The 15261-nt window shown below is 38.6% G+C and overlaps 1 protein-coding gene across 1 annotated transcript in view; it reads left to right on the forward strand.

Moving 5' to 3' along the window:
- Positions 1-11027, forward strand: part of tnfaip6 (tumor necrosis factor, alpha-induced protein 6) — a 51248-nt gene extending 40221 nt beyond the window's left edge. The window contains exons 4-6 of the mRNA XM_043694155.2: positions 1171-1399; positions 3062-3102; positions 7281-11027. Of these exons, the coding sequence (XP_043550090.1) occupies positions 1171-1399; positions 3062-3102; positions 7281-7429 (419 nt within the window). The 3' untranslated portion in view covers positions 7430-11027. The remainder of the gene's footprint in view (positions 1-1170; positions 1400-3061; positions 3103-7280) is intronic.
- The last annotated feature ends 4234 nt before the right edge of the window (positions 11028-15261 follow it).

The raw sequence follows: 15261 nt of genomic DNA on the forward strand, positions 1-15261 counted from the left end.
AAGAATAAAGGGTCATACAACTGATGCAAATGAATTAGATTAGATTACCTACAACACATCTAAGATGACTGTTGAATCTTTAATCAGTTAGAAATGAGGTGCATGTTTCAATTGATTAATATGCAAAGAGTGTGTTTATTCATTGCAAAAACATGAGGAAAAATAAAAGACAACCCACATAAACCCAAATGAGAAATAAGTAGTAAATAAAAAGATAACTTTTTAAAAAAGACAAATCAATCAACCTTTGGGTGGTCCTTGTGAAGTAGATGGTGAAACGTTGTGGCTGTTGAGTTGGGTAATTTTGGTAGCATTGATTCTGGTAGTCGACCATTTATTTTGGTGATTGTGGATTTTGCAGATTTGCTGGAAAAGTAATCCGGTTTGCTGTTTGGCTGTGGGTTTTGGCTGGTAACTTGCTTCAGCAGTCAGAAAGTGAGAGAGACAGAGTTCCCATTGTATCCTTCTTATTTTCAAACTCAAAGGATGTTCTTAGCTGTTACCATCACAGCACCACACTTTATCCCTGTAACACCAGAATGACAGTCTATATATATACACACACACACATCCTTAGATGAGGGAAGCAGAAGGTGGCCCATTGAGTTTGATTTGGCATTCAATGAGATCATGGCTGATCTGACAGCTCCATTTTCTTCATAACCCTGATTCCCTTGCTGATTAATCATCTTTCTATTGCACAAGAAATGCAATAATGGCTTTTAACCTCATCTTTTTTATATTCCTGGCAGGTTACAGCACAGACATCTCTTTTGCCCACACTGTATTTCTAATCTGTCACATAACATCCATCATCTGGGGGTGTAATACACGGAGATGGTTCAGGTTTTTTCATTGTGTCGCTTCTTTTGTAGTGTTTCTTTGCAATCCTTTGACATCCTTTTATTCAATATTCCACAGTCTGTATTGATGCTGAGGGCAATCCAAACAGGAACATTCCAGACAGTCACTGAATTACAATACAGCCATGTCTGGCTCATATGCCCTTTTTCAACAAAAAACTGAAACAACTTGTCAGACTTAAAAGTTCAAATATGTCCATAAATAATTCAGAATTATGATCTGTTACCATGACAATATATTTCATAGAAGAATGTTTCAAGTTTTTTGCAGAATATAATCTCTTTGCTTATATTTTCTATTCTTCAGCAAAACAATGTGGTGGTGTTCTAACAGATCCAGAACGGATTATCAAGTCCCCAAATTTCCCAGATGAGTATGAGGATCAACAAGTCTGTTACTGGCACATTCGACTTAAATACAAGCAACGCATCCAATTACAGTTTCTGGAATTTGATATAGAAGATGACCCATCTTGCTTATCTGACTACCTTGAAGTGTATGACAGTTATGATGATTTGCTAGGCTTTGTTGGCAGGTAAATGTTTATTGGAATGATGGGATAATAATGTATGAGAACAGTACTGTGGTAACACAGTGAGATTGGGTAAATATCAAATTTTCCAGTTTCACGTAGATTTAGTTTTTGCTTTTAAATAAACATAGAAGTAGATGAATTAGGAGCATAATTGGACCATTCGGCCCCTTATGCCGATTGTACAACTCAATAAGATCATAGTTTGTGTTTTGAATTTCACATTTCTATGCTTCCAACAATCTTTGATTCCCTTGGCTAACAAAAATCTATCTCTCTTTGCCTTAAAAAATTTAAGTGAACCTGCCTCCACCACCTTCTAAGGTGGAGTTCCAAAGTCGCACAATCTCTGAGAGAAAAAAAATCTAATCTCTGTCATAAAAGGGTGACACCTAATTTTAAAACAGAGCCCTTAGCTCTTACTGGCCCACAGGAGGAAACACTTTTTCCATGTTCACTTTGTCAAGACCATTCAAGATCTTATCGAATTCAATCAAACCACACCACATATTTCTAAATTCCAGAGAATGCATGCTTAGTCTCTCCAACTTTTCTATGATAAGATAAGCCACTCAGTCCAGATATCAATATAGTAATTTTTTTCAGAACCACCACCAATGTATTTTCATTCTTCTCGAAATAAGAAGACTAAAACTATAAACTGTATTCAAAATTTGGTCTCACCAATGTCCTGTGTAACTGAAGCATAGCTTCCTTACTTTTACATTCAATTCCTCTCATTACTTACAATAGCATTCTATTGGCCAATTTAATTTCTTGATGTACCTGAACACTAACATTTTGTAACTCATGTGTTAGAATACCTAAATCCCTCTACACCTTGGAATTCTGTTCAGATGTTCTCCATTTAGGTAATACTCTTTTTTATTCTTCCTGCCAGATATCACATTTTCCTATATTAAACTTCATTTACCAGATTTTTGCCCACTCAACCTATCTATGTTTATCTGTATCCTCTTTATATCCTCTGTACAGTATACTTACTCACCTATCTCTGTTTTAGCCACTGATTTAGTTACCCTGCTCCTCTTTTTCTCTTCTCTAAGTCAATATTATAAATTGTAAAGCCTCGATGGAACTTCACACTTCACATCTATCAATCAGAAAATGGCCTACTTATGCATATTCCATTTTCTGCCAGCCAGCCAGTCGGACAAACTTCGATCCATTCTAGCATGTTACCTTCAACATCATGTGTTTCTACTTTGTGCAAAAACCTTCCATGTGGTATCTGGTCAAATGACTTCTAGAAATCCACAATCCATGTCTACAGACTCCCCTTTATCCACATCATGTTACTCCTTCAAGAAAATCCAATAAATTGATTAAACATGATTACCCTTTCCTGTAACAATGCTGACTTTGAGATTACCTTGAATTTTTCTAACAGTTGTAACCTGCTTAATAATTGATTCCAAATCCAGAATCAAGATATATTCCTGTCTCCTGAAAAACATTACATATGTAAAGACTATAGTGTAAAGACAATGTTTCCGCATTGGGAAATATGCTTCAAGTCAGAATGTGTCTCTGATTATTTTGCAGACCGGAAATCCAATTTGCATCTTTAAGTTTATATTTTTCACTAGGGAATCTTCCATTTCTACTGCTCAATTTCAAACTTCCTATTTTGTGTGTTCTCAGGTTTTGTGGAAACAAATTACCAAGTGACATCATTAGTACAGGTAACCATATAATTTAATAATTCTTGTGTGTTGAACTAGAAATACTTCTCAAAGTTTTAGAATTTTCTGAAGTCAACTTTCTTTAAGAATTGTTGAAAAAATGTCAAATTCTCTTCATATAGTGTTGCATATGAAGTGCTCAAGTTATTTGTGACATTGTTTCCTGAACAAATTTTCCATTACTGCTTATGTATCAATTTCATTCCAACCAAAGAGGCACTAGTTCCTGATGACAATACCTAGTCCGATACAACTGCAGAAAATGTGCACCTTTAATTTAGTCAACTCACAGATTGCTGCTGTGATCCATTGAGTAGCCATCATAACTAACCAATCTCAAACCAATGTTTTAGATGCAAGGAAGAAAGACATTGATCTTAAGATGTTAATGAACTTTAATCCCTTTGCTTTCTGAATTACAATTAATGTTGGAAAAAGCAGTATTAAAATGACATGACACTCAGCTCTGAACCCAACAAATCTCCAATGGTGCAATTAGAGGTCAGCCCAACAGATAAGACTTGAGTCCAACACTTACCTAACAGACATGCACAAAATGTAAACATCATAGAAATTAACCACAGATGTATGACATTATGCAAACACATGTGCAATAGTCAATTCTTCAGCTGAATTGACTATCAGGTACAAACATCCATAATATAATTTCGGTGCCAGTAACAATGGTAATGTGGGGATTCTATAGCACTAAACAAATGCCATTAGTAGGATTAGACAGTTGGTTAGAAATGGCAGCATTTGGTGTGAGCTTGCCTTCAATAGTGTATTTTACTTGACATTGCAATGCTAATGTTATCTCCTACAACACAAGAAACTAGTCATGAATATCATGAGATTGAAGGATCCAAAGGACATTTGTTGCAGCTATATTTCATTCCTGAATAAGAAAAGTGTCTGGGCTAATATGAAGCTAAGAAGTTACAGCATGGGACCTGCAATTACAATTATATTATATCATGTGACCTGAGGGTATAAATATACAATACAAGGAACTGCTCCCATTAGCGTGCCATGTTTAAAACAGTCAAGGTAAAATTTAGCATGAGAACTTTAGACCTTCAAGTCATTTGCTATGACACAGTGGTGAATATTTTTCAGCTGCACCTAAAGCATGTAATTTTTGATGGCCTGCCGCTATGGTTTTATGCTTTGTCCTGAAGCATTGCATCAATGACCTGGTACTTTTCTTGTCTTAAAGAACCTACATAAAGGTTCTATTTGGCATGAAGGTGATTGCTAAATCAATAAACCTCTCTTCTCCTCTTTAATGCCCCTCTCCTGAAACAAATATAATTGTAATGATCTGCAAAGTGTACCCAACAACAAAATCTGTAAAAGGTGTGGTTCGTCTCAACTCCCCAAAAGCTATCCAGCTTTTCTTTAAATCTGTAAAGCGTATGGAATATTGGACATAAATGTGCAGTAAATCTGGTTCCAAATACAAGGCAGACCCCCCCCCCAAAAAAAAAACACAGCTGACCAAACAACATTGGTTTTCATTTTTAAAACTCATTAGATTCAAGGAAAGTTCATTTTGATTGGAAAAGAGTTAATGAAACTTCTTTATTCAAAAAGGGAGGGAGGCAGAAAGCAGGAAACTACAGGCCATTAGCTTAACATTTATCATAAGAAAAATGTTATTCAAGACATTATAATAGAACACGTGGATAAGTTCAAGGTAACCAAGCAGAGCCAACATGATTTGGTCAAAGGAAAATCATGTTTAATTAAATAATTGGAATTCTTTGAAAAAATAACTTATACTGTAGATAAGGGAGAATCAGTGGATGTATTGTATTGAGGTTTCCAGAATGTATTTGATAAGGTTATTGTGTAAAAAGCACATGGTATATGGAATAATATATTGGCATTGTTGGGAGGTTGGCTGGCTAAATTGGACCAGATTGTAGGAAGAAATGGGTCTTTTCTGGCTGGATGGATGTTATGAGTCGTGTCCCACAAGTGTCAGTACTGGGCCTTCAACTCTTTACAATTTATAATAAAGATTTGGTTAAAAGGACCGAAAGTATAGTAACTAACTTTGCTGATGACACAATCATAAATAGGGAAATGAGTCATGAAGAGGACATAAGAAGCCTGCAAGGAATACAGATAGGCTATGCGAATGGGCAAAGTTCTGGCAAATGGAATACAATGTGGGAAAGTGGGAAAGAATAACAAATAAGCTTATCAGCTTAATAGTGTGAGATTGTAGAGCTCTGAGATACAGACAGATCTGAATGTCCTTGTGCATGAATTGCAGAAGATTAGTATACAGGTCCAGCAAGTTATTTGGGAAGGTGAGAGAAATTGAATGCAAGCACAAGGAGGTTATGCTTCACTTATAGAGGGCTTTGGTGAAGCCGCATTTGGAGTACTATGTATGTACTGGTCACTGACCAAGTTAATCTGTTGAATAGTGGAGCAAACCTGAAGGGCCTAATATTGTTCCTTGTATTGTATATTTATACCCTCAGGTCACATGCTATAATACAATTGTAATTGCAAGTCCCATGCTGTAACACAGTGATGATACCATGAGTAGATTCACACTAACATACTGCCCTTAAGACATAAGAACAGCACTGGAGAAACATAGGTTGGCTGAATAAAGCAACCAGTTGCTGTGGCATTCTCTGCCTTTAGCATTTTGGTGATTCCCACTTGGGTCATTAAAAAGATGTTAAGAATTCAAAATTTTGCACTAATCAGATATTGGTGACATTAATTTCAAAGGATTTCCTCTTAGCCCTCTGCTCACAATCAGGAACCACAGCATAGAAACAGTTCAGGGTTATGATGTAATAAAGCTTTTCCCCAATTTCTAGCTCACTAGCCTCAAAACTGGAGTGAGGAGAGAGCCTGGGCTATCTACTGTAATATTATTTCCTTGCTTTTCTTGTGTATTTTCACATTCTCCCATTACATTTGAAGCACTATTGTCTTTAACAGAATAAAACTCCAACTGTCATGATCTACGTGTTGGTCAGTTCGTGTAGATGGTTGGGGTGTGGTGCTAATAATGCCCAAGGTCATGGGTTAAATCCACAGTAACCTGGTGTGGCATTGGGGTTCGCAAGTAATAGGTTCACAGGATCTGTGTTTGTCATCGCCTTTAAGGCAGCTCAGTGATTAGCACTGTAGCCTCATAGTGCCAGAGACCCAGTTTTGATTCCAGCCTTGGGGGCCTGTCTGTGTGGAGTTTGCAATTCTCCAAATCACACAATCCCACAATCCAAAGATGTACAGGTCAGGTGGATTGGGTATGCTAAATTACCCTTAGTGTTAGGTGCATTAGTCAGTGTGGAGATTCCTGAAGAAGGGCCTGTGCCCGAAACGTCGAATCTCCTGTTCCCTGGATGCTGCCTAACCTGCTGTGCTGTTCCAGCAATAAAGTTTCAACTTTGATCTCCAGCATCTGCAGACCTCACTTTCTCCTCGCATTAGTCAGAGGGAAATGGGTCTGGGTGGGTTACTCTTTGGAAGGTTGGTGTGGACCTGTTGGGCCAAATGGCCTGTTTCCACACGGTAGGTAAATGTATGTAAAGGAGCATTTAAATCTTTTGTGAGCTATTTTCAATTAAACCTTAGATTTCTCCAGCTATATAGAACTATATATTTGGGCGGCACGGTGGCACAGTGGTTAGCACTGCTGCCTCACAGCGCCAGAGACCCGGGTTCAATTCCCGCCTTAGGTGACTGACTGTGTGGAGTTTGCACGTTCTCCCCGTGTCTGCGTGGGTTTCCTCCAGGTGCTCCGGTTTCCTCTCACAGTCCAAAGATGTGCAGGTCAGGTGAATTGGCCATACTAAATTGCCCGTAGTGTTAGGTAGGGGGTAAATGTAGGGGTATGGGTGGGTTGCGCTTCGGCGGGTCGGTATGGGCTTGTTGGGCCGAAGGGCCTGTTTCCACAGTGTAATGTAATCTAATCTAAACTCTATCCACAGGAACACAAATTATTCTACAGATTTTCAATCCTTCTATGGATGTTCAATATTTTCTACTCATCCGTATCAGTAGTTAGCATAAGTTTGATTCTGCTACAAAAATTAAAAAATTGGAAAATTGATGATGATTAACTTAATGTCAACTTTTCAAACGTAGAGCAAATTACTACCAAGAAATTAATTCACAATTTTATTTTCCTTCTACCATAGGCAATGTTATGACTCTGAAGTTCTTGTCAGATTCTTCAGTTACAGCTAAAGGTTTCCAACTTACTTACAAGGCCATCATGCCATCTACTCCAGCCTCAACTGACCAGACAGAAGACAGCAAAAGTGAAATAAATTACACTGTTTCCTAGGCAGTCAAACGAAACTCACTGTTTAATGAATTCAGTTAATTGTCTCGAAAATGATCACAGATAACTTGGAATCTCTTATATCCAATTCTTAACCTAGCATCAAACACAAACTTGATTTAGGTTTAGTTTTTCTTCATAGTAGAGTTCCTTACATTTTCCACATTTTCTCTATAACTGGTTAAAACATAATGCACAGACTAGCTACTGACAGAAAAGCTCATGTGTGTAACTGTTATTTAGTTTGAGAAAACAATCTAGGAATATTCAATGCCCCTCTATCTGATATTTAATTATCTTATTTAAAAGATAGTCTGTCTGTCTAATCTAAATATATCAACAAAAAAACACCACCACTTTCAATATATGTCTCAATTCCTGAGTCCAAGGAAATCAGAGGTATTGAGCTTTCCTTTCATTTGTTTTTCTTATTTTTGTCAACCAAGTGTCCAGTTAACTTGCTATTCCCCCAACTGCGAATGAGTCTTAAAGTTGTGCTTCATACAAAAATACTTTCAAAAAATATTTTCTATTTGTTTTTGAGAGGTGCCATCAGAGCAGCTATTCAGGCAGAACCTAACTCACACTTTTACAGTTTAAATCCCAATAAAATATTCAAATTCACTCCTGCTCTTAAAAATTATTAATTAAATAATTGAATTGTGCTTGTTACAACTGAATCTATCGAACAGAAAAATCTCAGTTGTAACAACTATCAAGAAACTTACAACAAATTTACATTAAATTTACACTAAAGGTGATAAGTTGCACATATCAGAGGTGATGGCCTAGTGGTATTATCACTGGACTGTTAATCTAGAGACCCCAGGCAATATTCTGGGGACCTGGGTTCAAATCCCACTATGGCAGATGGTGGAATTTGAACTCAATAAACACCTGGAATTAAGAATCTCATGACTGCTATAAATCCATTGCCAATTGTCAGAAAACCCATCTTGTTTACGAACATCTCTTAGGAAAAGGAAACTGCCATCCTTACCTGGTCTGGCCTACATGTGACTCCAGATCCATAACAAAGTGGTTGACTCTCTGCTGCCTAGCCAGTGATGCCCTCATCCTGTTAAAAAGAATTTAAGAAAATAAATTTGAAAATTGCCTGCTACTATCCAGTTTGGAGAGAATGTGAAAGCAGATTCAGAAATACACAAAGGCACCATGTTTTGGTAGTTGTTTGTACAGAAACAAATAGAGGGAAAGGAAAATCGATTGGTAACAGCAAGATCTGGAAGACTCTCTTCCTGTTTCCTTCTCATCATCTCAAAAAGTCGGTTTTAGTAATAAATCAAATTGGTAAAACATCCATTCATTGAAAACTCAAGGATTCTACAGATTTCAAGACATATTAAACAGCCATGATCTCAGGTACAACTATAACAACTCAAGAGCTATAAGAATTTCTTAAAATGCATTTTTAAAAAATCTTTCTAGTCGTAGAACTCTCCCCTTTTTTAACCTTATACTTGTGTTTGTGTTTCATGCTGCATTTATTAATTTTTTTGAGGTTAGCAAGTAATAAAACTTCTCATTCCTTCACGCAGTAGAAACTTGAAATTGGCTTAAATTGATCAGTACTAACTTTTAGCTAAAGGCTAATATAGTTTCGTGTTGCAAATAATTAAAACTCCCAGGCATTGCGGTTCACCCCTCCTCACTATACCTAGGTTTAGGTATACAAAAGAATAAGGTACAATTAAAGGTGGAGCTATTCAATTGAAAGATGATTTCAGTGAGTTGAAAAGTAATCTTCCCCAGCTAGATAGGATCAATTGGTTGATAAAACATTACATGGGAAGCCTGCAAGGAGCATGTAGTTTGGATTCAGACTAGATCTATTTGCATGTGGGGAAAGGAAGAGAGTCCAAAGTTAAAGCTCCTAAGATGACTCAAGAATATAGATATCTAGAGTTGGACCTTTACAAATCATTGAAGGTGGTAGTGCATGTTGAGAGGGACCTAAAAATGCCATCCAGGATCTCTGGATTTATAAATAAAGTATGAAAGCAATTATATTTTCTCAAATCTTTATGAAACACTGAGCTGCAGCACTGTGACATTTCTAATTATCACACTTTAGAGAAAGTATCAAAACCTTGAAGAGTCTCCAGAATGGTACCATGAATGAAAACTTTCTGTTCAAAATATGGAGAAGCTAAGGTTGTTCTCAATAAAACAGAGAATTACACAGATTTGAAAGAGCTGATCAAAGTGATAAGGGTTTCAATTGTATGAATGAAGAGAAATTGTTCCTAGCGATACATGACAGTTAATGAATGGACATAGATATAAGGTAGTTGACAAAATAAATGGGGGTGACTTTAGGAAAACAAAATGTAGTGGGTGGTTATGATCTGGAGGACATTCCCTCAAATGGTGATAGAGGCAGATTCAATGATATTTAGTTGAATATTTGAATTAGAAAAAAAAATACTCCAGTTACTGAGAAAATGTAGGGTAGTGGAACTTAATTGTAATGAGTCAGCATGGGCATAATGTTTTGAATGGCCTTGTTCTATGTTATACCATCATAAGATACATCAGGGAGAATTTAATGCTTTCCCCTGAGGTGAGTTTAAGATGGGAGGAAGAGAAGGAAATTGGGTTGGAAGATGTGGGGTGAATACCCTGCTGATTTCCTGTCTTTGCCCTGATTAAACTGGGGTGGGAGCCTTCTTGCCCTGATGCCAAGTGAAGCCACTAAGTAGGTAGTAACACCCACTTACAGTCCAGACTGCAACTGCTGTCATTCAACCAATAGCACAAGGGAGCAATTGCCACACAGAATGTCTGAGAAGCAAACTCTGTCAGGTTCACTTGTGTGGTGGTGGTGGAGGAGGAGGAGTCCCCCATTGTTAGTTACTCGCTGTGACAAGTACAAACCCCTGACATTTCTTCCAAACTCCCGACAACCCTCTCTCTCAACAGTGAGTGATTCCCACCCAGCAATCCCCATTTGGTCCTCTTTCTCACCTGAGACATGGGTCTCTTGCTGATTCTGGACCTCTTGGATATATTGCCAGCAGCTAACACCACATTCACAGTGCTGCTACCTGCAATGGAGAGCTGCCAGTCTCTGATCAGCCAAGAACTCTTCAGGGTACCTGATCACAATGAAAGCCTTCCAATGGCCACTTACACAACGAAGAGTCATTTGATATGGTGGCCTTTCTCAAAGAAGGTATTGCAGGTCGATGGCTCTTCAGCTTGCAAGTAAAACTCCCACCACCTGAACTGAATGCACTCTTTTGTAGGAAATAGATAGGTTGCTGAAGGAGATGGAATGGATGGTAAGGTGAGTGGTGAAAAGAGGAAAGGCAGAAAGCAGTTAAATGTCAGAGATACTGAAGAGGGGAGCGGAATTGTCTGGACAACAATGAAGGAGGGAGGGATGAATGCCAATGAAGAGGAAGGAAATGCAGGCAAAGGGGTAATATTGATCCTGTCCTTAATGGGCCAACCTTTCAATAGTAAAAGTTTTATGTAACATGTAAGAGCAAAGCATTTTATTTAAATATATGGATGATGGCTATGAAAATATATGTGTATGGTATAGATATTAATAAATAATTAAATAATTCACATACTATGTAAGTTTTTTTCTCTTTCATTGAGATGCAATTTTTCCTGGTCTGGCCTGGCCGACATGTGACTCCAGACCAACAGCAATATGGTTAACTCTTAACTGGCCTCGGGCCAATTTGGCATGGGCAATAAATGCTAGCATACCCAATGGTGCCCACATCCTGTGAATGAATAAAAAGAATCTAACTAATAAACATCTCTCGATTTGAGTCTAAATTTAGCATCAATTGTTGTTTGCACAAGATAGTTTCAAACTTCTACATCAGTTGCATGAATAAATACTTCCTAATTTCAGGCCTGAAAGATTTGGCACTGCTTTTTGAACCATATCTATGAAAGATGTAACCTTCTAGCCTGCTAGTTTAACAGGTTATGCTAAAGTTTGGACATGAAAAAATGAAGTGGAAAAAATAGTGAACTCAAATGTTTTTATTAGGTATAAACAATACAATATACCATTTAATAAAATACCAATGATTCACAAAATTTAAAATAATGAATTAAATATACCATCATATAGCGAGTAGTCAACTTCTTGCTGATCATACCCTTTCCAGAGCATCCACATCCTTATGGTAGTGTGGTGACCAGAACTGTATGCAATATTCCAAGTGTGGCCTAACTGATGTTCTATAAAGCTGCAGCATAACTTGTCTATCCTCACACTCAATGCCCTTTCCAATGAAGGCAAACATGTCATAGTCCTTTTTAACTACCTTATCTACCTGCACTACTATCTTCAGTGATCTGTGGACCTGCACATCCAGATCCCTTTGCATATTAATACTCCTAAGAGTTCTGCCAATCATGTATAATTTCCACCTGTACTTGACCTTCCAAAATGCATCATCTCACATTTGTCCGGATTAAACTTCATCTGCCATTTTCTGCCCATGCCTCCAACTGATCTATACCTATCTGCAACTCTACCAATCATTTTATCGTCCTCGAACTTACTAATTAGACCAGCTATGCTTTTCTCCAAATCATTTATGTAGGTCATGAACAGCAGAGGTCCCAGCATAGATCCCTGTGGAACAACACCAGTCCTGGCCCTCTATTCCGAAAAGCATCCTACCATCGCTACCCTCTGTCTCCATTGACGAAGCCAGTTCTGTATCCTTCTTGCCAGCTCATCCCTAATACTGTTCTTCCAGCTTGCACTGAGCTTCACTGGAGCACTGTAGCAAGTCTGAGACAGAGGATGTTGGCCAAGGGATAGGATTGTGTGTTGAAGAGGCAGGCAGCTGGAAGCTCAGAGCCTTTTTTGCCAACAGAGTATAGGTATTCTGCAATGTAGTTACCTAGTCTATGTATGATTGTCCATTTAAACTTGTAAGTTCATCCCACATGGATGTGGCAAATACTGTAAAGATACTAATCATTAAAACAACAATTTTCTTTCCTGACTGCAGATCCATTTTAAAATAATTTTAATAACTGACTGTTCACATTCAGTCAGGCATTAAGTTAGCCTGTTTAACTACTTTCTTTAGCTAGGGGTCATAGTTTAGAAATAAGTGTGCACCCTTATTAAAAGAGATAAGGAAGAATAGTTTTTTTCTCTTAGATGTTTGAATCTTTGGCATTCCCTTCTTCAAATGGCAATGGATGTAGAATATTTAAATATCTTTAAGGCAGATGTAGAGAGCTTCTTGTTTACCAAGGGTTAAAGATTTTCAGGGATATACAGAAATGCAGGGTTGAAGTTAAAATCAGATCAGCCATGATCTTATTGAGTGGCAAAGCAGCTCAAAGGGCCAAGTGGCTTAGTCTTGTTCCTTGATAAAATGAACAGTTGAGGGCTATAACACTAATCCTGGAGGGATATCACTAGTCCTATCTTAATTATAATACCGGTATTTTATTCTAGATTATGCTGCTCAATGTCCTAAGTGGGGCAATCATTTGCTTCAAATGCCATACTGAGCTTGAACTTTGGTCATCAGTATGTAAGATCCTGTATCTCATACTCTCATGAGGGACTTTATCAAAAGCCTTCAGAAAGACCAAATAACTGCTGACAGGGAATTCACTCCAGGAGGAAGTGAGGACTGCAAATGCTGGAGATCAGAGTTGAGGGTGTGGTGCTGGAAAAGCGCAGCAGGTCAGTCTGCACCCAAGGAGCAGGAGAATCGACATTTTGGGCATAAGCCCTTCATCAGGAATGAGGCTTGTGAGCCAAGGGGGTAGAGAGATAAATGGGAATTCACTCTGTTGCTCAATGTCTTAAGAGATTTTTTAGAATTAGCTCATAGGACATGAATGTCCCTGCCTGACCAGCATTTATTGCCCACTCCTAGTTGTCCTTGAGAAGGTGGTAGTTAGCTGCCTTCTTCAACTGTTGGAGTTTATGTGCTGTTGGTAGACCCACAATGTTATTAAGAAGGGAATTCTAGGAATTTGACCCAGTGACAATGAAGCAAAGGTGATATATGTCCAAGTCATGATGGTGATTGGCTTGGAGAGGAACTTGCAGGTGGTGGTGTATGCATCTATTTGGTGCCTTTGTCCTTCTAAATAGATGTGGTCATTGGTATGGAAGCTGCTGTCTCAGGATCTTTGGCAAATTTCTACAGTGCACCTTGGAGATAGTACACACTGCTGCTACTGAGCATCACTGATAGTGGGACTGGATATTTGTGGTCGCCAATCAAGTGGATTGCTTTGTTGAAGGTGTTGTTGGAACTGCAGTCGCCCAGGCAAAATGGGGAGTATTCCATCACATTCCTGAGAAAGCAGGTCCCTGCACAAATACAAGAACAAAAGGAAAGCAAATTAATTTCCCAATGCCCAGCACTCGCTGGGCCATGAAGGGCTCCAGAATAAGCTATTTTCCAATGGACCTGTTTGAAGATGTCATTATGCAGGTGGGGCTTGAAGCTGGTTCCTCTAGATTCAGAGGTGGAGGCATTACCGCTGCACCACATGAGCCGTTCAAATTTCACCATCCGCCATGGATGGGATTTAACCTAGTGCTCCCCAGAAAATGAGTTCTGAAGACAGGATTCTGGATAATCCAAGATGGAGGGCGGGAAACATTTCTGGCTGTAACAGCAGCTCCTTCTTTGAGGTATTTTAGGTGTTGGAGGTGATTTCCTCGAATTCCAGGAGCAACAATTATTGTTTTATATGCTGTTGCATTGTTTTGTAACTTTGGAGAAAAAAAAACTCAAAACAACAGCAGTTTTAAAAGGGAGAAGAACAAAGGAAGTACATTGTGAGGTCATGGAAGGAGAGAGCGTGAGAAAGAAACCCACATTGCCTTTGCTGTTGAATTCATGTATCACTGGACATCGGAGTGGATCTCGGAAAATTTAAAAAAAGTGAAATTCACAACTGACCTTGGAGGAACCTGTTTGGGAAAGGTCACAGCACAGAGGCAGATAAGTGGATTTGAAGTGCTGCCTTAAAATAAGTCTGTAGCAGTGAGTAGAGTGGGTTCTTTCTTGATTAAATGTTTTACTGAGCTATGTCTCTTGATTAAACTTAAAATATAAGCCATACATATTAATTTAACCTGGAGCAGTGTTTATTAGAGGAATAAGACAGTGCTATTTTCTGGGTCTGTAGATTGAAAGAAGCAAAAATGACCCTTAGTGGAGTGATATGCTCTTCTTGTCGGATGTGGGAATTTAAGGGGGGTTTACGGGTTACTGAGGATTATAAATGCCATTCGTTGCAAATCCTATCAGATCGAATAGATTGGTTGGAGGGGCAGTTAGAGGCAATGAGGAATTTACAAGAGCATGGGGATGTGATGGATGGCAGTTATAGGAAGGGGGGAGTGTCTCAGACATGGTCACACAGATGGGTTAACTCCAGGAAAGGTAAGAGAGGTAGGCTGGTATTACAGGAGTCTTCTGTGGCTATCCCCATTTCAAACAAGTATGGTGTTTTGGAAAATGTAGGGGATGATGGACACTCAGCAATACGTAGCACAAACAGCCAAATTTCTGGTATTGAGACTGGCTCTGATGTACATCGGGTTGCAAGCGATCAATTGTGTTAGGGGACTCTACAGTCCAAGGACAGACAGATGTTTCTGCAGCCAGCAGCGAAAAATCAGAATGGTGTGTTGCTTCCCTGGTACCAGGATGAAGGATATCTCAGAGAGGGTGCAGAATGTTCTCAAGGGGGAGAGGGATCAGCAGGAGGTCATTGTCCACATTGGAACCAATGACATAGGAAGGGAAAAGGTTGAGATTCTGAAGGAAGATTACAGAGAGTTGGTT

The sequence above is a fragment of the Chiloscyllium plagiosum genome, unplaced genomic scaffold (genome assembly GCF_037043375.1).
Source record: "Chiloscyllium plagiosum isolate Xiang-an unplaced genomic scaffold, Cpla_swu_hap1 HiC_scaffold_7, whole genome shotgun sequence".
Classification (NCBI taxonomy): Eukaryota; Metazoa; Chordata; class Chondrichthyes; order Orectolobiformes; family Hemiscylliidae; genus Chiloscyllium; species Chiloscyllium plagiosum.